This window comes from Ranitomeya imitator, chromosome 1 (genome assembly GCF_032444005.1).
Source record: "Ranitomeya imitator isolate aRanImi1 chromosome 1, aRanImi1.pri, whole genome shotgun sequence".
Lineage (NCBI taxonomy): Eukaryota > Metazoa > Chordata > Amphibia > Anura > Dendrobatidae > Ranitomeya > Ranitomeya imitator.
Window position 1 is genome coordinate 557,197,356 of NC_091282.1, and position 25,947 is coordinate 557,223,302.

Consider the following 25,947-nt stretch of genomic DNA (forward strand, 5'->3'; position numbering starts at 1 on the left):
TGCCATCATCTACTGGAGCATGGGCCTAATGATTGAACCTGACTTAATTTAAGGAGGAATAGTGCTTGTTGCACTGGAGTAGAAACGGGACTGTTCCATGTCCCTGTGGGCAAAGGAGCCCTATGGCACTGAAGTCGGGTGCAGTGTAGTCGGGCCACAGTTGAACTTTGAAAATGGTTTGACCCCTATCCCAGTTGTTTTGCGCATGCTGCGCTTCCCCTGCTGGATTGCAGGGCTTTAACCCTGCGGGGTTAGAGGGCCCTTGGACTGAAAACAGACTGCGAGTGACTGCTGCACAGAACTGTATTTTAAAAGTTGATATGTTTAACCAGCATTTTATTTCTAGGAAAGCACAGCACACAAGTGTGTAACGGGCCATAATCCATGCACAATAGGGAGGGGGAAGGGGGAAGACCCCCAAAAGACTGAGAACCTGTTAAACCAGTTAGAACAATTTAATATAGACTGTAGTTGCTGTAACTGTGTAGAGCCCCATTATGGACTGTGTACGTGCTCGGGTCCTGAAAATAAAAGAGACAGGAGCCATTTGGACTTGTGGTGCTAGCAGGAGAACTGTAACCAGGCACCTGCTTAAAGCTGCTAAAAAAATTGACTCTTCCATAGAGTCAAAAGATTTTCTCCGGATGCACAAGGTTTTATAAAGGACAGATGTGAGTTTCATATATATATATATATATATATATATATATATATATGTATATCCTTTGCTTTCTTTTTGTGAAATGTGAATTTCTCATTTAATTATTTGCATCTCTGCGTGGAGTAGCCAACTGTTAAAATTAAAGATGTATCCTGCCAACACCCTATGGTCGGAAATGATCATGTTTTAAGGAGGAAGGTGTGTAAGGGGGTACGGAGGTTAGTTCATGCCCCACACTCCGTGCCCATGTCCCGGAAAGGCTGGTATATTTGATATAGGATACTGTGGAATGTTATGTATATTTGAAGTTTTCTATAATGCTGTCATACTGTGTAATGCAATGTACAAGTGTTAATGTGTCAAGTAGAAAGAGGGAAAGTATAGGATTAAGCCCTCTAGAGGGGGCACAATAGAGAAAAGAGGAATACGTTAGACCAATAGGATTTATCTACATAGGAGGGGCCAAATGAGAGTAGCTGGGGAGCTTCCTGGAATTAGGCAGAGGAGGGCTGGGAACCCAGACAGGACAGTTGAGTCCTGAAACTTTGAAGGGGAGGAGCCCAGTTGTTCAGGGCCTATGGGCTGACAGTCATACAGTGGTGGTGGGATACAGGGCAAGTTCAAAATGGTAGCAGCTAATTTTGTGGGAACTACCCTAAACATCAGGCACGAAACAGGCGGGAAACTCCTGAATGCGAGGTAGTCTGGCCAGTCAAAAATTGCAGTACCGTCATTACGTGGTGCTTATAGGAAAGGAGCCCCATTGAATCGAGATGGACCCTGATATACAAGTAAGTGGATCATCAAGTGCACCACAGAAGGGACAATGTATTCATGTGACGGAGGGCCATGGTGTGGCAGAGCAGTCACTGTTAGCCACGACTACCCACTGGCCTTCGTTACATCTACATTTAAAACAATAATGGTAAAACTACTCAAATGTCTGTAGTGGTAAATGGCAGGGTGCTGGAGCTCAGAATGGTTTCTAGAGTCATACAGGCAAACAGATATAACATGTAAATTGATGCATGCTCTGGTTGTGATGAACAAACTATTAAACTCACAATGGCAATTTTAATTTGTTGGGTACAGCAAAGCCTTGTAGACCTTGAATATTATAGGACATCCCTGCAAAGTTTTGAAACCGTACAATATTTCAAAACGATTTGGATAAATTGTCTGAATGGGCAAACTTGGCAGATGAGATTTAATGTAGATAAATGTAGAGTAATGCAGCTAGGACAGAGTAATCCTATTACTGCCCCGTCCCTATAAAAGTGTATTAAAAGTGTGTAACACCCCTCCCTTTCTGTGTTTCTGATTGCCTCTCCTTTTGATATGATTTTGATGTTGCTAGCAGAGTGTTTAGTTTTTATTTGATACAGCGATTCTCACTTTATATCATATCAATTAGATTCTAATTTTATATGAAGCTGCTGTTATCAGAGCAATGTATTTTATTTGATAGCCCCAATTATCACATAGACCAAAATGATAGTGTTTCTGGAGTATCTTGTTCAGCATTTTATATGGTTTTATATCGTAGCAGTGTATTTATTTGATACTGTGATTCTCATTTTACATGAGGTTTATAACACACCAGTCTCATTGTATGGGCATATTATGTATATGGCCATGTTACAACACCATCAAGTATAAAGCGGATGTTTTATATGATTGTAAAAAAAGCAAAGACACGATATTGTAAAAGTTTGAAAGATTTTTTTGCTGTAAAACAAATACATCTCAATGACATTTCAATAATATAAAAATTCTTACAGAATCTCAAACACATTTCAATAATATAAAATTTTTACAGAGTATTATAAATAGTATCACAAGTACAATTAACATACATCAACACACTTCTTACAAAATAAATAAATAAATAGTATCACAAGTACAATTAACATACATCATTACACTTCTTACAAAATAAATAATATAGTGTTACAAGTCAACTACAACATTTATCCAGTACATCATTTACATTGTGAGCCACATGGATTGTAGTATTGGTAGAGACCTTTTTTTGGATAGAAGAGTTCCTTGTGTGATACCTAATGATGGGGAGTGTAAAGATTGAATTGTACAGGTCAGAGGGGATAGCTTCTGGGGTGTAAATACAGCGCTACCCTCACTGATGGTGCTTTTTAATAATCCACAAAATAAATTACAAACCTTAACTCTAGCTCGCCAGATGTACCCCGGAAAAACACGTTTTTTCCTAGAAGCTTTTGAGGATGCCACGCGGAAGCCTTATGGGTATTTGCTGGTAGATTTGAGAGCTAATACCCCTGAGGATCTTCGCTTGTGGACAGGGTTGTTTCCACCAGCGTTGCCCGCTGTCTATGTTGAAAAGAAAAGCACTTCTAAAAAGTGAATTTTACGTGGAATCAGACATTCCACGCTGTGTGCATTGTGATGTAAAGATGTCTGAGAGACTCCGTCGTAACTGGGCTCTCTTAACCCCTTTATCCCCGCGGGTTGTTTGCACGTTAATGACCAGGTAAATTTTTACAAATCTGACCACTGTCCCTGTATGAGGTAGTAACTCCAGAACGCTTCAACAGATCTTGGCAATTCTGAGATCGTTTTCTCATGACATATTGTACTTCACGCTAGTGGTAAAATTCTTTCAATATTACTTGCCTTTATTTGTGTAAAAAACTGAAATTTGGCAAAAATTTGGAAAATTTGGAAAATATGTCACACAAAGTAGTTAATAAATAACATTTCCCACATGTCTACTTTATATCAGCACAATTTTAGAACCAATTTTTTTTCGTTAGGAAGTTACAAGGGTTAAAAGTTTACCAGTGATTTCTCATTTTTACAACAAAATTTACAAAACCATTGTTTTAAGAACCACGTCACATTTGAAGTCACTTTGAGGGGTCTATATGTCTGAAAATACCCCAAAGTAACACCATTCTAAAAACTGCACACCTCAGGGTGCTCAAAACCAATTTCAAGAAGTTTATTAACCCTTCAGGTGTTTCATAGGAGCAGAAGCAACGTGAAAGGAAAAATGAACATTTATCTTTTTAGTCACAAAAATGATTTACAGCAACAATTTTTTTATTTTCCCAAGGGTAAAAGGAGAAAATAGACCACAAAAGTTGTTGTCCAATTTGTCCTGAGTACGCTGATGCCTCATATGTGGGGGGCAACCACTGCTTGGGCACACGGCAGAGCTCAGAAGGAAAGGAGCGCCGTTTGACTTTTTCAAGATAAAATTGGCTGGAATTGAGATTGGATGCCATGTCGCATTTGGCGAGCCCATGATGTGCTTAAACAGTGGAAACCCCCCACAAATGACCCAATTTTGGAAACTAGACCCCCTAAGGAACTTATCTAGATGTATGGTGAGCACTTTTATCCCCCATGTGCTCCACAGAAGTTTATAACGCCCGGGTGTGAAAATAAAAAATCATATTTTTTCCACAAACATGATCATTCAGTCCCCAATTTTTTATTTTCCAAAGGGTAACAGAAGAAATTGGTCCAAAAAAGTTGTAGTCCAATTTGTCCTGAGTATGCCGATACCCCATATGTGTGGGGGACACTGTTTGGGCACACGGCGGGGCTCAGAAGGGAAGGAGCGCCATTTGACTTTTTCAAGCTAAAATTAGCTGGAATTGAGATTGGACGCCATGTCGCGTTTGGCGAGTCCCTTATGTGCCTAAATAGTGGAAACCTCCCACAAGTGACCCTATTTTGGAAACTAGACCCACCAAAAGGAACTTATCTAGGTGTGTGGTGAGAATTTTGAACCCCCAAATGTTTCACTAAAGTTTATAATGCCCGGGCCTGAAAATAAAAAATCTAATTTTTTCCCACAAAAATGATCTTTTAGTCCCCAATTTTTAATTTTCCCAAGAATAACAGAAGAAATTGGACCCCAAACGTTATTGTCGAATTTGTCCTGAGTTTGATGGTATGCCATATGTGGGAAAAAATACTGTCTGGGCACACGTCGGGGCTCGAAAGGGAAGTAGTGACGTTTTGGAAAGCAGACTTTGATGGAATGTCTGCGGGTGTCATTTTCCGTTTGCAGAGCCTCTGATGTGCCTAAACAGTAAAAAAAAAAACACAAGTGACATTTTGTAAACTTGATCCCCAATGAACTTATCTAGATGTGCCCCTTTTTGGAACTAATCTACTGTTTCCTGTAAAGTAAATTAGCAGTGCATGGACGTGTGGTACAATTTGAAGCAATACTTCATACACAGGCCAGGTTTTTGGAGGCAGGTGTCGAATTGATAAATGGTGTCCTGGCATATTCCCCTTTCGCAACACACTTGGCACCTTTTTTGAGACTTACCTCTTTTTCCAGTACTGGGGCCCGCTCCTTCCGGAGTGCCAAAAATCAGGGCCTTAACCACTGCTTCCTGGAACTGAAGGGTCGACTTATCGGTGTGGTGTGCACATCGTGACAGAGGAAAGCGTTGAGCATTGCCATCTGTACGATGTGCATGGCCAGCTTTTTGTACCACACCTTGGCCTCTCTCAAAGCACTGTACGGTTGGAGGAGTTGATCAGAGGGATTAACGCCTCCCATTTTTTTGTTGTACCCAGTACACAGTCTGGTTTGCTGACCTGTGTAGAGGTACCCCGTACAGTGCTGAGTGCACTGCCATCACTGTGTATGGTGGTCAAGAGAAGGACATCCCTCTTGTCCTTGTACTTGACCACCAGCAGGTTGGGCTCTGCTGTCACCCCTTCTGAGCATCTGCCCAAGTAGCATTTTCGGGAGGCCTCTCTGACTTTTGCGGACAGTACCGCAGGCTGAGGTACCTCGCACAGAGAGGGATTTGAAGAGTGGGATGCTGGAATAAAAGTTATCGGTGTAGAGGTGATAACCTTTATCCAGCAGTGGGTGCACCAAATCCCACACAATTTTCCCACTCACTCCCAGGACAGGAGGACACTCAGGGGGTTCAATCCTGGTTTCCTTCCCTTCGTACACTCTAAAGCTGAAGGTGTACCCTGAGGTACTCTTACACAGCTTATAGAGTTTGATTCCATACCTGGCCCTCTTGCTGGGCAGGTACTTATGGAATCTGAGCCTTCCCTTAAAATGAATCAAGGACTCATCCATGCAGATGTCCCTTTTGGGCACATACACTTCACCAAACTTTTTGCTGAAGTGTTCAATGACAGGCCGAACTTTGAACAGACAGTCAAAGTCGGGGTCATCTTGTACGGGACACTGTGCATTATCGTTATAATGCAGGAATTTGTGGATGGCCTCAAAACGCATCCGGACCATGACCATTCGGATCACTGGAGTGTTGTATAAAACATCAACACTCCAATATTGCTGAATTTCTGGCTTCTTCAGGAATCCCATATGAAGGACCAGGCCCCAAAACTGTATCATTTCAACTGAGTCTACAGGAGACCAGTTAGAATATGATTAACCGGGGTTTTGCGCCAAAAATTGACGAACATATAAATTAGTTTGCTTCACCATGAGGTTAATAAAATCCTCAGAGAAAAAGACTTTGCCACAAAATCAGGAATCAGTGGCTCGTAATTTTGGGGGGGCAAGGTCCATATGGGGTCCAAAGAGGGGTGCACTGGTTCATCTTCAGGAGTGTGCGTTACCTCATTTTCTGTCCTGGGAAATGTGTGTGGCAGTTCCGCAGGACCCGAGGAGAAAGATGAGGAGGAGGAATAAGAAGAGGATGAAGAATCTGAAAAATAAAGAAATGTGGGATCCTCTCCCTCGGAGGCAAGGAAAGAATATGCCTCCTCCACTGAATAGCGCTGTTGGGAGGAACATGACAGGTGGGGTATTTTCTGTGTGAATATGGTGCTTTGCGTGTACTTTATTTATAACTGTATGTGTGTGTGGGGGGGATAGTGATTGGTGCAAACTTGTCTGTAAAGAAAAAGCTAAAATAAAATAAATGTCTGTGAAAAGAAAAGTCTAAAACAACAGGCCCTAGCTCTGATCAGTGAACTGTGTCACTTATCAAAGTTCGGCGGCTGCTGGATGTGCGCACGGGGGTGTGGTGCAGGCGGGTAAAAAAAAACGGAAAACAGCAGGCCTTAGCTCTGATAAGTGAACTGCGTCACTTATCAAAGATTGGCGGCTGCGGGTCGTGTGCACTGGCGTGTGGCGCAAGGGGGGTGAAAAAAAAGAATAGCAGGCACGAGCTCTGATAAGTGAACTGCGTCACTTATCAAAGATCGATGGCTGCAGGATGTGTGCACTGGGGTGTGGCGCAAGGGGGATGAAAAAATATGGAAAACAGCAAGCACGAGCTCTGATAAATGAACTGCGTCACTTATTAACGTTCGGCGGCTGTGGGATGGGCGTATAGAGTTGGCGCAAGGGGGTGAGAAAGAAAAGCAAGCACGGTGAACTGCGTCACCAGTCAACGCTCGGCTGCTGCTAAATGTGCGCACGGAGGCGGCACAAAGGGGGGCGTAGGGGGTAAAAAGAGGGGGAAGAGGGATGAGGTAATTGGTGTGGATGAAGAGAGATCGGGCAGGGATCGGGGACCAACACTTACAGTTGTAGTCTCTCTTCTTTCTTCAGTCTTTTTTCTTCTGTCTTCTTTCTTTCGCAGGAATTGTGGTGTCACAGGCTACTGTGGCACCACAAGTCACAGCACACCAGGAGATCCAGCAGTATGACCACTCTGCAGAAATCCTCAGCTAGTGTGAGGATTCCTGCAGAGTGGTCACAGACAGGTCAGAGAGAGGTCACAGAGTGATCACCCCGCTGCTGTGACTTGTCATTGGTGGGATTGATGATCACATCGATCCCACCAATCAGAGGTGGCCCTGTTGACATCGGTGTTGCTAGGCACCGGCCTATGATCGGAGGTCACAGCTCTAATCCTAGGCAGGTCACCGGTAGGTCACCAGCAGGTGAGCGGCAGGTCACCGGCAAGGCACAGCGCAGTCACACCGCTGCTGTGACCTGTAATTGGCACGATCGATAATCACATCGATCTTGCCAATCAGCAGCTGCAGGCCATACCTGGCCTGTCCTAGGCACCAGCCTACAATCGGTGCTCTTACAGCACTGATCCTAGTCCAGTACCAGCAGGGCACAGCGTGGTAACACCACCGCAGTGCCTTGTGGTTGGCGCGATCATTGTGATTGTCAAGGTATTCGATCCTAGCCTGGGACCTCACTGTTTCAGCCAATCTGATTGGCTGAAACAAGGAGAAAGGCTGCGATTGGCTGTTCAGACTTGAACAGCCAATCACAGCGATCGGGAGGCCGGATGGGGAGGACACAGCCCGGGATGCTGACACCATCTTCCTCCAGGTAAGATGGCGTCAGAATTTGAATGCGATCACCGCGACTTAAGTCGCAGTGTCGCATGAAAGGGCATGATGTAATATTCTGTCCATGAGAAGTAGGGTTCGGGTCACATGGACGGAATAGTACGTCTAATGGCAGAAAGAGGTTAGAAACCCTGGTGAAAGCAACCCATGCTGTCAGAAAGTCTATTTTGCACAATGCAAGTAACGATTTTATTACAGCCATAGGCGAGGTTGCTTTAAACATCTTAAAAGGCAGGATTCCCCTGAAAGAGCGCCAAAAAGGCATACTAAAGAAGTGGCGTAAAGCTATAAGAACCCTGAGTGATAGATCCCAGCCCATAAAGAAATAACAGCTGCTACTAAACAGACCAGAGGGTTTATCGGGCCTCTTTTAGGTTTTGCAATTCCAGTAACAACAAGTCTAATCACAGGCAAATTATGGAGCATACAGAGAAAATGTATCTAGTCCCCAAACAGGATCTAGTCAAACTAAGACCCCCTAATACAGATAACATACAAGAGTGTTATTCCTCACCTTAATGATGAAATTAGCGTTTTACAATGTCGTGACATACCCGATGACGTAAAAATTAAAATATAAATCACATTTTTTTGGTGATTACACTATATAGTAAATCCCAAAACAAGTGGTACTCTCAAAATAAAATATCATTTATTAAACATAAATTAAAAATTAATTTAACATACCGTATATACTCGAGTATAAGCCGACCTGAGTATAAGCCGACCCCCCTAATTTTGCCACAAAAAACTGGGAAAACTTATTGACTCGAGTATAAGCCTAGGGTGGAAATGCAGCATTTACCGGTGAATTTCAAAAATAAAAATAGATCATTCTTGCCCCATAGCTGTACCATATAGTGCTCTGCACCGTTCATTATTGCCCCATAGCTGTGCCATATAGTGCTCTGCACCATTCATATTTCCCCATAGCTGTGTCATATAGTGCTCTGCACCGTTCATATTTCCCCATAGCTCCGCCATATAGTGCTCTGCACCGTTCATATTGCCCCATAGCTCTGCCATATAGTGCTCTGCACCGTTCATATTTCCCCATAGCTCTGCCATATAGTGCTCTTCACCGTTCATATTTCCCCATAGCTGTGACATATAGTGCTTTGCACCGTTCATATTTCCTCATAGCTCTGCCATATAGTGCTCTGCACCATTCATTATTGCCCCATAGCTCTGCCATATAGTGCTCTGCACCGTTCATATTTCCCCATAGCTGTGCCATATAGTGCTCTGCACTGTTCATATTTCCCCATAGCTGTGCCATATAGTGCTCTGCACCGTTCATATTTCCCCATAGCTGTGCCATATAGTGCTCTGCACCGTTCATATTTCCCCCTAGCTGTGCCATATAGTGCTCTGCACCGTTCATATTTCCCCATAGCTGTGCCATATAGTGCTCTGCACCGTTCATATTTCCCCCTAGCTGTGCCATATAGTGCTCTGCACCGATCATATTTCCCCATAGCTGTGCCATATAGTGCTCTGCACCGATCATATTTCCCCATAGCTGTGCCATATAGTGCTCTGCACCGATCATATTTCCCCATAGCTGTGCCATATAGTGCTCTGCACCGTTCATATTTCCCCATAAATGCTCCACATAAATCTGTGCCATTGCTGCTGCTGCTGCTGCTGCAATAATAAAAAAAAAAAGCCATACTCACCTCTCTTGCTTGCAGCTCCCAGCGTCCGGTCCCGGCGTCTCTCCGCACTGACTGATCAGGCAGAGGGCGCCGCGCACACTATATGTGTCATCGCGCCCTCTGACCTGCACAGTCAGAGCAGATAGACACTGGGAAGATGGAGCGGCGCCCGGCGGGTGGAATGTGGACAGGTAAATATGCGATACTTACCTGGTCCCGGCGTCCGGCTCCTTCCCCCGTACAGCTGGTCTTCGGTGCCGCAGCTTCTTCCTCTATCAGCGGTCACCGGCACCGCTGATTAGAGAAATGAATAGGCGGCTCCACCCCTATGGGAGGTGGAGCCGCTTATTCATTTCTCTAATGAGCGGTCCCACGTGACCGCTGAACAGGGGAAGAACTGCAGCACCGAAGACCGTGGGACGGCAGAGGGAGCGTCAGGACCGCCGGGACTGGGTGAGTATGTCTCAGCGCCCTCACCCCCTCACCCGCCGACCCTGCCACCCACCTTGACTCGAGTATAAGCCGAGAGAGGCACTTTCAGCCCAAAAATTTGGGCTGAAAATCTCGGCTTATACTCGAGTATATACGGTACAATAACAAAAATAATAGTAACAAAAAAGTGCAAAATCCAATAAAAAGAGGGACATAGCAACCATAGGAAAACCACCAAATTTCTATAACACTATGGTGTGTCTAAATACAGGGAGAGCTAAATACCACACAGAAAGACCTCTAACTGGATCTAATGGGAAAAATATCATAGCCCATACTAGCCACATAATTAATTCATGTCTGGAACTTAGACTATCATGTGTTGTGGCAGTTACAGAATATGGTAAGGTATACAAAAAATCCTTATGTCCAAAGTGGTAGATGTAAGGGTAAAGCTCCGTAAGATAAAGCAATAACACAATACCAGAAGTGTATGGTGTGGTTTTGGGCCTGTGGTTCCGCTTGTCTGCGACCCATCCCCACCTTTTCTCACCAGTCTGCCATCGGCGCATACGCCGCTTTACTCTCCTGGTCCTTATTACTTTTAGTTTAGGCGGGGCATTCCCCTCGGTTTGCTTTAGATAGCATTTCTACTTTGTCGTTTGGGAAGCTTTTTGTTTTTTCTGATCTAGACTGTTCATTGTTATATCTGGTCCTCCTGTCCTAGGTTGTCGTATTACCTTAATACTTTCCACTTTAATGTAGTTGGGCCATCTGTCACTATGGCAACCACCTTCTGTTGCGTGGTTGAGCTTTTACTGCTCATATATATATATTAATATCGTATATATATTTTTTTCATCTATTGCCATGATAAAGGTTGCCATGGTTTGCAGCACACGGGTGTGCTATGGCATATTCCCAAGGTAACCTTTTACACTCACGTTATTGCCGTTCTCTCTTTGTTCAGCGGTCGGGGCATGTGCTGTAGCCATCTAGTGCATGCACTGTGGATGTTGCGTGGTTGTACTGTGGTACATTGCCACGGTTACCGTTTATACTTACGCTATAGGCATTCTTTTTAGGTACGGTGGACGGGGCATGCGCTGTAGCCATCTAGTGGTGGTTACTGTTTGCGCATGCGATGTGGATGTTGCCTGTATGTGCTGTTGCACATTGCCATGGTTACCGTTTATACTTATGCTACTGGCACCCTTCCTTTGTTCGGCGGTCGGGGCATGCGCTGTAGCCATCTAGTGGTGGTTGCTCCGTGCGCATGCGCTGTTTATGTTGCGTCCCCATTCGGGGACGGATCGGCACTCCCCCCTCTTCTTTTCCACACGTGCGTTATAGTCTTTTTGACCTATGTACGGACTCTTGCGCAGACGCATTGGAACACCTGTTATACCGCTGTAGACGGAAATGACTACACTCCGGGTCCACCTCCGGTTTTCATATCTCCTATCAGTGAGGCTCTCCTGTGTATATAAACCGGCTTTCCCCCTGCCTAGACAAGCTTCCTGAAGAAGCGGTCAGTGAAACGCACGTCGGGGTAGAGGGACGCCGAGGAAAACCACACCATACACTTCTGGTAATGTGTTATTGCTTTATCTTACGGAGCTTTACCCTTACATCTACCACTTTGGACATAAGGATTTTTTGTATACCTTACCATATGCCGTAACTGCCACAACACATGATAGTCTAAATTCCAGACATGAATTAATTATGTGGCTAGTATGGGCTATGATATTTTTCCCATTAGATCCAGTTAGAGGTCTTTCTGTGTGGTATTTAGCTCTCCCTGTATTTAGACACACCATAGTGTTATAGAAATTTGGTGGTTTTCCTATGGTTGCTATGTCCCTCTTTTTATTGGATTTTGTACTTTTTTGTTATTATTATTTTTGTTATTGTATGTTAAATTAATTTTTAATTTATGTTTAATAAATGATATTTTATTTTTAGAGTACCACTTGTTTTGGGATTTACTATATAGTGTAATCAACAAAAAAATGTGATCTATGTATTTGGTATTTAGTGGTACCTGATTCCCTGGTTTAGGGGTATACTACTGAGGGCAGTTTCTTGTGAGTCGTAAAAATTAAAATGTATAGCTCCGTGCTACAGCAATACTTGGTACATATATGGCTCAGCTCAAAAGAAGTAACCACTTTAAATCTCGTTAGCACTCCTGATCCTGATCAGCAACAAATGTTAATTCCTGACCCTGATAAAAATCAAGAGGTCACTGAAATTGTAAGCCATATAAACCAAAGATATTCCTGACCCTGATAAAAATCAAGAGGTCACTGAAATTGTAAGCCATATAAACCAAAGATATAAAAAGAATGCTGAATTTTTACTAAACAGGCTACTGCAGAATAAAAATGTTACAGCCTGGAATAATAAAGCCGAATTTATTTTCAAAGGCGAAGTAATACCAGGATCTAACTTGCTGGATTTGGTACGTAGTACAACACAGAGTAAGGCTACTTTCACACTAGCGTCTGTACGAGCCCGTCGCAGTGCATCGGGCCGACGTACTGACGCATGCTGTGAAGTAAAATCACAACGGGGGCAGCGGATGCAGTTTTACAATGCATCCGCTGCCCCATTGTAAGGTTCGGGGAGGAGGGGGCGGGGTTCCGGCCGCGCATGCGCAGTCTGAAAAAGCGAACCCGACGGACAAAAAAACGTTGCAAGCAACGTTTTTTGTCCCGACAGACTGCAAAAACATGTTGCATCCGTCGCACGACGGATGCAACGTGTGGCAATCCGTCACAATGCGTCGCTAATGAAAGTCTATGGAGAAAAAACGCATCCTGCAGGCAACTTTGCTAGTGTCAAAGTAGCCTAACGCACTGACCACCAGGAACTTACCTTGTGGTTGGGATTCATTTATGCAGGCAATGGCAGAGCTAAATATTCCATATACAGTTGTGGGCAATCCCACTACTAGGCAGCTTTTAGATGGATTAAAAATGTCCATCAGTGCGGGTAGCGCTGTATCTACTCCCAGACACTATCCTCTCCGACCCGTACCAGTCAATCTTTACACTCTCCATCATTAGGTATCACACAAGGAACTCTGCTACCTAAAAATAAGTCTCTACCAATACTACAATCCATGTGGCTCACAATGAAAGTGATGTGCTGGATAAATGTTGTAGTTGAATTGTAACACTATATTATTTATTTTGTAAGAGTGTGTTGATGTATGTTAATTGTACTTGTGATACTATTTATATTACTCTGTAAGAATTTTATATTACTGAAATGTCTTTGAGATTCTGTAAGTAGTTTTATATTATTGAAATGTCTTTGAGATGTATTTGTTTTACAACAATAAAATCTTTAAGGGTATGTGCACACATTGCGGATTCTCTGCGGATCCGCAGCTTTTTTTGTGGTGCAGAAACATTGCAGATCCGCAATTGATTTACAGTACAATGTAAATCAATGAGAAAAAAAAAATGCTGTGCACACTTTGCGGAAAATCCGCTGCGGAAAAGCTGTGGTTTAAAAGAAATAGCATGTCACTTCTTTTTTGTGAATCTGCAGCGCTTTTGTACTCATTCCATTATAGAAAACCGCAGGGGTAAAAAACGCAGCAAATCCGCAAGAAAACTGCAGCAAAAGTGCACAAAAAATGCGGAACCACACAAAAAACGCGACAAATCCGCAAGTGCGTTTTCTGCCAGGAGAGGCAGAATCTGCACCAAAAATTCCTAAGCCTAATCCGCATCATAGCCTTAAACTTTTACAATATCGTGCCTTTGCTTTTTTTTTTACAATCGTATAAATCACTCGCTTTATACTTGCTGGTGTTGTAACATGGCCATATACATAATATGCCCATACAATGAGACTGGTGTGTTATAAACCTCAAGTAAAATGAGAATCACAGTATCAAATAAATACACTGCTAGGATATAAAAACATATAAAATGCTGAAAAAGATACGCCAGTAACACTATCACTTTGGTCTATGTGATCATTGGGGCTATCAAATAAAATACATTGCTCTGATAACAGCAGCAAACTCATCAGCTTCATATATAAAATGAGAATCTAATTGATATGATATAAAGTGAGAATTGCTGGATCAAATAAAAACCAAACACTCTGCTAGCAATATCAAAAGCATATCAAAAGGAGAGGCAATCAGATACACTGAAAGGGAGGGGTGTGGTTACACACTTTGATATGGGAGGGGCACCTGTCAAATTTAGTTTGACAAATGATATGTAAGCTACACTACTACTGCATATACATTAAATGGAAGTATTTGAGAAATTCATGTCCTTATTAATTTCAATGGGGATCTCATTTACATGTATAAATATATGTGTGGTCAGTGCAAAGGACTGATACATGACTTGTTCCTTCCAAGGACCAAGGGGCAGGAAAGTGTTCTTCAAACCATGTTCCAAATTATTACGCAAATTACATTTTTCTCAGATTTTCCTAAATGGTCGGTGCAAATGACAGTGAGTCTAATAAAAGTCATCACCCGTTAGATTTATACATCAAATTTTATTGAAGAAACCTCCCAATGATAACAGTATAATCTCCAAAATGAATAAAAACTCAAAATGCACTGTTCCAAATTATTAGGCACAGTAGAATTTCTAAACATTTGATATGTTTTAAAGAACTGAAAATGCTCATTTGTGAAATTTGCAGCATTAGGAGGTCACATTCTTTTCTTTTAAACATCTTTTTATTGGGATATATAACACAAATAAACAATAATGTAAAATTACATAACAGTGTGTGTGTGTTTTTTCAATAGAATGTTGTCAAAAGTTCTTTCATTAGGTCATCACATAGTACATGTTAAGATTAATAATAGTAGAAGTTACATTCCACAACAGTTTGTCTTCATTTTCCTACTGTTTTATAAGGAATAAGTTTAACCGAATGTGTACACACCTATAGATCTTAAATTATAACATTGATACAGAGAGACAGATAGAGAAAGTAGGGTGGGGAAAATCAGATGAAGGAGAGGAGGTAGGGGAGAGGTAGGGGAGTCCTCCATGTAAGAATGGATAGTGGTATCGGTGGTTAGTGCCTTATAGCTTCATGATGAGACCTATGTATCAAGTATTATTCTCTTATGAAAGCTTGTTAGTTTTTAGGGTGGACGCCAGATCTTCTTTCAGTCGCTGTGTGAGACTGCTGACTCATCATCCTTAAATATTCACCCGATTCTCTATACAGAACCCATGGCTCCCATGTTACCCCAAACCTGTCTCTTAAGAAGTTTGTGAAAGCTCCAATTTCCTCTACATAATAAAGCTGACCAAGTTTTTGGAGCCAATCAACAACACTCAGGCTACTCTGAGAGTGCCATTTTGTGGGAATAATTAGTTTGGCAGCTGCTAATAAAAATAGGAGTAGTGATTTGTACTTGGTCTGTGAAATATCGCTAGACCAGTTCAGAAAGATGAGGTTCGGCCGTGGGGGGTTTGAAAGTTTGCACAACTTGGTAATAATTTTCAAAACACTATTCCAAAGTGGTCTAATTTTATCACATGACCACCAAATGTGCAGAAACACCCCTTTATCTTTATTACATATCCAACAGGTTGGGGGTATGTTGGAGTACCAGGTATGAGTTACCACTGGGGTGGTATACCATCTTGTGACGATCTTATATGAGTTTTCTTGATCTCTTACACAGCTAGATGGCCCAAACGAATTTTATAAAAGCGCTCAACCTCCCAGTCCTGCAGTTTAATTCCGATTTCTTTCTCCCATGCTAATACATAGGCACGTTTAATAGATACTGAGTCTGACACAAGGGTCTGGTATAATTTTGCTAATACTCCTTTGGGTTGTTTATGTTGTGTTAATAAGGTTTCGAAAGTCATTAATTCCTTAAATGGGATACCAGCTTGTAAATACCATCTAATAGCTTTCTTAAGTCTATTGTAGTGGAGAAAGATAATATGTTGTTTTGGGAATTTATTTTGCAATTCTGGTAATGGGAGCAGTGTACCTTTGGTGAGAACACTATCTATGCCCTCTTTAATAGAGTGCAAGATGTCTGTGGAGTTAATCATAGTTAGATCCAAGTACAGCCCTGGTAAATCCATCACCCTAGCCAAAGGTGACGGAGGTGGCATTAATAGGTTGGAGTTTCTAGCCCAAGTGTGTACCACATTCCTAGACATAGTGTTAGGTATTTCCAATTTGTGGATAAAATCTTTGGGAGCATGAAGCATGGTAGTGATCGGGATAGGTACTGAGTCATCTGCTATCTTCGTCCATAGCTTATGTTTAAGGTTCCTTACCCAATCAACTATCAAAGACAGTGTCGCTGTTGTATGATATTTCTATGGATTGGGAGCGCTCATACCACCTTTTGTCCTAGCGAGTGAAAGTATTTTATAGTTAAGTCTAGATCTTGAGCCTCTCCATATATACTTATCAAAGATGGAGCGTATTCTCTGAAAAAATGTGATAGGCACTTTGATAGGGAGCATTCTTGATACATAGCTGAACTTGGGGCGTATGAAGCTCTTTAACAGATTCTTACGTCCCATCCAGGAGAAAAAAGGTGCCCTCCATGACCTAATCAGTTCTAATGTAGTGTTGATCAGAGGGGCATAGTTAAGTGAGAATAATGAATGCCAATGTGGGCTCAATTTAATTCCCAAGTATTTAATAAAGCTCGAGTTGCACTTAATTGGAAATCTGGAATTAATTAGGAGGTCACATTCACTGACCAAAAAAGCTATTTATTATTATTATTTATTTTTATAGCGCCATTTATTCCATGGCGCTTTACATGTGAGGAGGGGTATACATAATAAAAACAAGTACAATAATCTTAAACAATACAAGTCATAACTGGTACAGGAGGAGAGAGGACCCTGCCCACGAAGGCTTACAATCTACAAGGGATGGGTGAGAATACAGTAGGTGAGGATAGAGCTGGTCAGGCAGCGGTTTGGTCGATCGGTGGTTACTGCAGGCTTGTCAGAAGAGGTGGGTCTTCAGGTTCTTTTTGAAGGTTTCGATGGTAGGCGAGAGTCTGATGTGTTGTGGTAGAGAGTTCCAGAGTAGGGGTGATACGCGAGAGAAATCTTGTATATGATTGTGGGAAGGGAAGATAAGAGGGGAGTAGAGAAGGAGATCTTGTGAGGGTCGGAGGTTGCGTGTAGGTAAGTACCGGGAGATGAGGTAACAGATGTATGGAGGAGACAGGTTGTGGATGGCTTTGTACGTCATGGTTGGGGTTTTGTAATGGAGTCTCTGGGCAATGGGGAGCCAGTGAAGGGATTGACAGAGGGGAGAGGCCGGGGAATAGCGGGGGGACAGGTGGATTAATCGGGCAGCAGAGTTTAGAATAGATTGGAGGGGTGCGAGAGTGTTAGAGGGGAGGCCACAGAGCAGGAGGTTGCAGTAGTCAAGGCGAGAGATGATGAGGGCATGGACTAGGGTTTTTGCAGATTCTTGGTTGAGGAATGAACGGATTCGTGAAATATTTTTGAGTTGAAGTCGGCAGGAAGTGGAAAGGGCTTGGATATGTGGTTTGAAGGAGAGATCAGCGTCAAGGATTACCCCGAGGCAGCGAGCTTGTGGGACTGGGGAGAGTGGGCAGCCATTTACTGTAATGGATAGGTTCGTTGGGGGGGTCACGTGAGATGGAAGAAAGATGATGAATTCTGTTTTGTCCATGTTATGTTTGAGAAATGTAGCGGAGAAGAAGGATGAAATAGGGGACAGACATTGAGGGATTCTGGTTAGTAGGGAGGTGATATCTGGTCCAGAGATGTAGATCTGTGTGTCATCAGCATAGAGGTGATACTGAAAGCCATGAGATTCTATGAGCTGTCCCAGGCCAAAGGTGTAAATGGAGAAGAGCAGGGGCCCAAGGACTGAACCTTGTGGGACTCCGACAGATAGGGGGCGAGGTGAGGAGGTGGTGAGTGAGTGGGAGACGCTGAATGTCCGGTCTGTTAGGTATGATGAGATCCAGGATAGGGCCAAGTCTGTGATGCCAAGGAATGAGAGGGTCTGTAATAATAGGGAATGGTCCACTGTGTCAAAGGCAGCCGACAGGTCCAGGAGGAGGAGGACAGAGTAGTGTCGCTTGCTCTTGGCGGTTAAGAGGTCATTAGTGACCTTAGTTAGGGTAGTTTCAGCGGAATGGTGTGACCGGAAGCCAGATTGTAAGCGGTCAAAGAGGGAGCAAGAAGAGAGATGGGAGGACAGTTCAAGGTAAACGTGTTGTTCCAGTAGTTTGGAGGCATAAGGGAAAAGTGATATAGGGCGATAGCTAGATACAGAGGATGGGTCAAGAGAGGGCTTTTTGAGGATAGGTGTGATGGAGGTATGTTTAAAGCTTGAGGGGAAAACACCAGTTGTTAGTGATAGGTTGAAGAGATGGGTTAGGGTTGGGATGAAGACTGTGGTGAGGTTTGGGATGAGGTGGGATGGGAGCGGGTCAAGTGCACAGGATGCGATCTTGAGAATAGAGCGGAGAGTTGATCTTCTGTAATGGTGGAGAAGTTGGTTTTGGAGGTGGAGGGCTGGGAAGTCGGGAGGAAGGGCTCTGGGAGTTGTTGGCCAAAACTGTCTCTGATGCTATCAATCTTCTGCTTGAAAAATTAGGCAAAGTCTTCGGCGGAGATAAGTGGGGAGGGAGGAGGTGCTGGGGGACGGAGGAAAGAATTGAAGGTGTTGAATAACTGTTTAGGGTTGTGAGACAGAGAGGATATGAGAGATGAGAAGTAGGTTTGTTTAGCTGTGGCGAGTGTGGTCTTGAAAGTAGTGAGAAACTGTTTGAATGCGATGAAGTGCTCGTTGGAGTGGGATCTTTTCCATCTGCACTCAGCAGCCCTGGAAGCTCGCCTCAGTTCTTTGGTCAGGCTGGTGTGCCAGGGCTGTCTGTTGATTTTGCGAGCTTTGGTATGTGTAAGTGGGGCAGTGTAAGTGGGGCATCAGATTCCAAAGCTACAGCTATTGTGGTATTATATAGAGCGGCAGCGTCATCCGCATTGTGTATGGAACTTATGTCTGTGAGAGGGAGGAGGGATTCAGAGAATGAATGTAGGTCAAGATGTTTAAGATTTCTGCGAGGGTGTGAAAGTTTGTGGGGTGGGGATTGTAGACATGGAGTGGAGAGAGAAGAGAATGTGAGAAGGTTGTGGTCAGAGAGTGGAAAAGGTGAGTTAGAGAGGTTAGATAGGGAACAGAGGCGGGTGAAGATGAGGTCCAATGTGTGACCATCTTTGTGAGTGGCTGCAGAAGACCATTGAGTGAGGCCGAAGGAGGAAATGAGAGATAGAAGTTTAGTGGCAGCTGAGAGGGAAGTGTCAATGGGAATGTTGAAGTCACCCATGATGATATTGGGGATGTCCACAGAAAGGAAATGAAGTAGCCAGGTGGTGAAGTGGTCAAAGAAGCTGGTGGCTGGTACTGGGGGGCGGTAAATGACAGCCAGTTGGAGGTTGGAGGGGGAGTAGATGCACACAGAGTGCACCTCAAAGGAAGGGAGGGTAACAGAGGGTGGCAGTGGGATTGGGGTGAAGGAGCAGTTATCTGACAGGAGAAAACCAACTCCTCTGCCATGCTTGCTGCTGGGGCGGGGTGTGTGAGAAAGGTGGAAGCCACCGTAAGAGAGTGCAGCATGGGAGGCTGTGTCAGAAGGGGTGAGCCAGGTTTCGGTGATGGCGAGGAAGGAAAGTTTGGTAGTAACAAAAAGATCATGGATGTAGGAAAGCTTGTTGCAGACAGAGCGAATGTTCCACAAAGCTGTTAGTGGGACTGGGGAAGCGGGGGCTGGGCGAATGGGTATAAGGTTAGAGAGGTTACGGAAGTTTGTGATAGAGCGTGGATGGGAGGTAGAAATGACTGTGGGAATATGGTGAGGAGGACCAGGATTTGGAGAGATATCACCAGCAGTGAGAAGGAGCAGAAAAAGTGTTAGCAGGTGGGAGCAGGAGAGGGCATGAGGTGGCTGCCTGTGCTTTGAGACAGAGGATTGTATGTTAAGGAACAGTTCTGAGGAGGAGGTGAGATGGATGGGGAGGATTGAAGAGGAGATGAACAGTTCCTTACAAGGTGTAGGGATTAGGGGAGTTAGCAGAAAGTGAAGGATTATAGGGGTGAAAGTGAAAACAAACAGAAACATTGTTTATAGTGACTGGCCAGTTCCCTTCAGGTTCCTTTCAGGTTTTAATTCTAATGTAATCCATACTTTTAGGACACACTTCTAGGAATCACACAGCAGACTAAAGTCATAGCAGACTTTTGCTATGCAATATATGGAAAACTAAGTGCGTTCAGGTGTGAAGCAGAGAGGAGTGGTCTCTACTCATCTTGGTCAGAGAATTAAGAGTGGACCAGATGCATACAATCAAGACCTGAGTAAACAAGGTCATAAATATCACAGGGTAAGCTGGGGTTAGCTGAAAGGCATACCATGTGAAAGCTAGGAGCAGAGGGAAGTCTATGTGCAAAACTGGGTGATGTACTATGTGCACTTCATAGACAGACAGCAGCAGAGCTGGGTGGATGAACATACCATGTGAAAGCTAGGAGCAGAGGGAAGTCTATGTGCAAAGCTGGGTGATGTACTATGTGCACTTCATAGACATAGATATTTAACTCCAAAACATCCTAACAGGCCAAGTTACATGTTAACATAGGAACCTTTCTTTGATATCACCTCACAATTCTTGCATCCATTGAACTTGTGCGTCTTTGGAGAGTCTCTGCTTGAATTTCTTTATATGATGTCAGAATAGCCTCCCAGAGCTGCTGTTTTGATGTAAACTGCCTCCCACCCTCATAGATCTTTTGCTTGATGATACTCCAAAGGTTCTCTATAGGGCTGAGGTCAGGGGAAGATGGTGGCCACACTAAGAGTTTATCTACTTTTATGCCCATATCAGCCAATGAGTCAGAAGTATTCTTTGCAGCATGCGATGGTGCATTGTCATGCATGAAGATGATTTTGCTCCTGAAGGCACGATTCTGCTTTTTATACCATGGAAGAAAGTTGTCAGTCAGAAATTCTATATACTTTGCAGAGGTCATTTTCACACCTTCAGGAACCTTAAAGGGCCCTACCAGCTGTTTCCCCAAGATTCCAGCACAAAACATGACTCCTCAATGTCGCAGACTTGTTGGGACATGGTGGTCATCCACCAACCATCCACTACTCCATCTATCTGGGCCATCCAGGGTTGCTCGACACTCATCAGTAAACAAGACTGTTTGAAAATTAGTCTTCATGTAAGTCTGGGCCCACTGCAACCGTTTCTGCATGTGAACACTGTTTAGGGGTGGCCGAGTAGAAGGTTTACGCACCATAGCAAGCCTTTGAAGAATCCTACACCTTGAGGTTCAAAGGACTCCAGAGGCACCAGCAGCTTCAGATATCTGTTTGCTGTTTTGTAATAGTATTTTGGCAGCTACTCTCTTAATCAAATGAATTTGTCTGGCAGAAACCTTCCTCATTATGCCTTTATCTGCATGAACTCTGTCTGTGCTCTGTTTCAGTCACAAATCTCTTCACAATATGATGGTCACTCTTAATTTTTCATGAAATATATAATGTTTTCATACCTTGTCCAAGGCATTGCCCTATTTAACACTTTTCAGCAGCAGAGAAATCCTTTTTATTTCCCATATTGCTTGAAACCTGTGGCCTGCTTAATAATGTGGAACATCATTTTTAAGTAGTTTTCCTTTAATTAGAATCACCTGGAAAACTAATTATCACGTGTTTAAGATTGATTTCAGAGATCCTTTGAGCCTTGAGACACAATACCATCCACGAGTTTATTTGAAAAACAAAACAATTAAATCTTTATGACACTTAAATTCAATTTGTGTAATAATTTGGAACATGGTGTACAGTTATAGCAGACAGTGGAATGCCCTACTGCAAGAGGTAGTAATGGCAGACACTATAACAGCTTTTAAAGCAATTTGCTTCAAAAGCCTAATGATGCACCTGATATGAGCGAGCAATTGCTATTTAAACTGTGCCTTAATTATGGCTTGCATGTTACTTACAGTGGGGCAAAAAAGTATTTAGTCAGTCAGCAATAGTGCAAGTTCCACCACTTAAAAAGATGAGAGGCGTCTGTAATTTACATCATAGGTAGACCTCAACTATGGGAGACAAACTGAGAAAAAAAAATCCAGAAAATCACATTGTCTGTTTTTTTAACATTTTATTTGCATATTATGGTGGAAAATAAGTATTTGGTCAGAAACAAACCATCAAGATTTCTGGCTCTCACAGACCTGTAACTTCTTCTTTAAGAGTCTCCTCTTTCCTCCACTCATTACCTGTAGTAATGGCACCTGTTTAAACTTGTTATCAGTATAAAAAGACACCTGTGCACACCCTCAAACAGTCTGACTCCAAACTCCACTATGGTGAAGACCAAAGAGCTGTCAAAGGACATCAGAAACAAAATTGTAGCCCTGCACCAGGCTGGGAAGACTGAATCTGCAATAGCCAACCAGCTTGGAGTGAAGAAATCAACAGTGGGAGCAATAATTAGAAAATGGAAGACATACAAGACCACTGATAAGCTCCCTCGATCTGGGGCTCCACGCAAAATCCCACCCTGTGGGGTCAGAATGATCACAAGAACGGTGAGCAAAAATCCCAGAACCACGCGGGGGGACCTAGTGAATGAACTGCAGAGAGCTGGGACCAATGTAACAAGGCCTACCATAAGTAACACACTACGCCACCATGGACTCAGATCCTGCAGTGCCAGACGTGTCCCACTGCTTAAGCCAGTACATGTCCGGGCCCGTCTGAAGTTTGCTAGAGAGCATTTGGATGATCCAGAGGAGTTTTGGGAGAATGTCCTATGGACTGATGAAACCAAACTGGAACTGTTTGGTAGAAACACAACTTGCCGTGTTTGGAGGAAAAAGAATACTGAGTTGCATCCATCAAACACCATACCTACTGTAAAGCATGGTGGTGGAAACATCATGCTTTGGGGCTGTTTCTCTGCAAAGGGGCCAGGACGACTGATCCGGGTACATGAAAGAATGAATGGGGCCATGTATCGTGAGATTTTGAGTGCAAACCTCCTTCCATCAGCAAGGGCATTGAAGATGAAACGTGGCTGGGTCTTTCAACATGACAATGATCCAAAGCACACCGCCAGGGCAACGAAGGAGTGGCTTCGTAAGAAGCATTTCAAGGTCCTGGAGTGGCCTAGCCAGTCTCCAGATCTCAACCCTATAGAAAACCTTTGGAGGGAGTTGAAAGTCCGTGTTGCCAAGCGAAAAGCCAAAAACATCACTGCTCTAGAGGAGATCTGCATGGAGGAATGGTGCCAACATACCAACAACAGTGTGTGGCAACCTTGTGAAGACTTACAGAAAACGTTTGACCTCTGTCATTGCCAACAAAGGATATATTACAAAGTATTGAGATGAAATTTTGTTTCTGACCAAATACTTATTTTCCACCATAATATGCAAATAAAATGTTAAAAAAACAGACAATGTGATTTTCTGGATTTTTTTTTCTCAGTTTGTCTCCCATAGTTGAGGTCTACCTATGATGTAAATTACAGACACCTCTCATCTTTTTAAGTGGTGGAACTTGCACTATTGCTGACTGACTAAATACTTTTTTGCCCCACTGTAGGTATATCTTCCTATTATTTCTTGGCTTCTAAAATTACTTAGAGGCATAGGTAAGGCTCTGTTCACATCTGTTTTGTGGCTTCTCCTTATAATGATGGAAGCCAAACTATAGTGTCATGTCTGCTGCACGTCATAGATCAGAGGCAAAAATAGACTCCGTTTACTTAAATTTGGAGAATTAATTTTGACAAGAAAATTAGTGGAGCAAAAAGCATTGAAGATACAGTACATGAACATAAAATATACAAATACAGGGAATTATGGTAAGATGACCATTGGAACTCAATATTTTAACTGTAAATGGCAGCCATCCCTTACCTTTTCAGGTTCCTCTGCATTCAGGGGTACAATACCATCATTAAAGATTTCCCACATTGTGACCCCAAAACTCCAGCAGTCAGACTCCAATGCCAAGTTCCTCACATCGGATACACATTCAGGAGCCAGCCATGGGATTCTCTCTACCAGCACTTAGAAGGGAGAATGTCCAGGTTATGGTTTCATATATTGATAAGATTATTTCATATTTATTTTTTTCCATAGTTATATAAGTTATAATGTCGGTTCAAAATAAAAAAAATGATGAAAAGCTTTATTTCAGAACTAGCATCACTTCTGTTGACTTACAGGTATATACTTTATAAAGGGGAGATGACATACAGGTATATACTATATACAGGAGGAGATGACATACAGGTACATACTATATACAGGAGGAGATGACACACAGGTATATACTATATACGGGAGGAGATGCCATACAGGTATATATACTATATACAGGAGGAGATGACATACAGGTATACTGTATACTATATACAGGGGAGATGACATAGAGGTACATACTATATACAGCGGAGATTACATACAAGGTACATGCTATATACAGGAGGAGATGACATACAGGTATATACTATATACATGAGGAGATGACATACAGGTATATACTATATACAGGGGAGATGACACACAGGTATATAAAATATACTGGGGAGATGACATACCGGTATATACTATATACAGGAGCAGATGACACATAGGTATATACTATATACAGAAGGAGATGACATAGAGGTGCAGACTATATACAGGAGGAGATGACATACATGTACAGACTGTATGCAGGAGGAAATGACATACAGGTACATACTATATACAGGGGAGATGACTTACAGCTATGTACTATATACAGGAGGAGATGACATACAGGTATATACTATATATGTAACACCCCAACTAACCGGTTGTTACAGTGGTATTGCCTTCCTCACAGGGAGGGTGATGCCATGCTTGGAAGCGAGGATTGATCCCTTTAACAGGTAACCAGTACATGCAACACTGTTCTGACTCCAGGCCAGAAGGGGGAGCTTGAGACCTGGATTCAGGGGAACTTCCCTATATAGTCTTGCTAGAGGAGGAGTTAGTTGGTCAGTCACGACTGAGTTTTCTCCACACTGAAGCGCAGAATACCGGTAGTCGGAAGACCGAGGTTGTGGGGGTAACTCTATACCCCACAGCAGAAACCGGTCGACAGGAGATTGCAGGTCGCCTGCCCACCATTAACACCTGAAGGCACAGCAGCATATAGAGCCTGGAGTCATCATAGAGACACCTGTAAAAAGGCTCGTGCTGCCTGCCATGCGTGTAGTGTCCTACTAAAAGGGACAGAGAGAAAGTGAGGATCTTGTGTGAGGCCTAAGGCAGCAAGGGACTAAAAAACAGTGCAGAGAGGAAGGCTCCCAACCCCACCTGGCTAAGGGGATTCTGGAATCGCTTCCAAGCCTGCTGAACCACACCAACACCTGTGATCCATACCCCGGACTGTGGCTGCCTTACACCAGTAAATAGGTAAAGAGACTGCAATCTTGTGTCCTCTAGTTCTATCTGGCACCACACCATCTTTACTACACCGGGAGCCCTGGGGACCCAGCCTCACCTGTGGCATGCCATACCATCCCTGCTGCCATAACATCAACCCAGTGGACCCCTTTGAGCAGCGTCGGTCATCCCTGACCGAATACCACAGGTGACGTCACGAACAAACTTTATAAACTTTGCTCCCATTTAATTCAACCCTTTTTATTGGACGCCCTGGGCCATGGACCGGGTTACTGCCACGGTGACCACATCTCTTTAAGAACTAGCCCGGTTCCGAGTAACACACGGTTCCAGCGCGGGGCTCCATTTAGAGGAGAAGATGAAATATAGGTATATACTATATACAGGAGA

General features: G+C 43.2%; 1 protein-coding gene across 1 annotated transcript in view; it reads right to left on the bottom strand.

Moving 5' to 3' along the window:
- The window catches only part of JAK3 (Janus kinase 3), a 475,730-nt gene that overhangs the window by 232,350 nt on the left and 217,433 nt on the right, over positions 1–25,947 (bottom strand). The window contains exon 16 of the mRNA XM_069767767.1: positions 24,037–24,188. Coding sequence (XP_069623868.1) covers positions 24,037–24,188 — 152 coding nt within the window. The remainder of the gene's footprint in view (positions 1–24,036; positions 24,189–25,947) is intronic.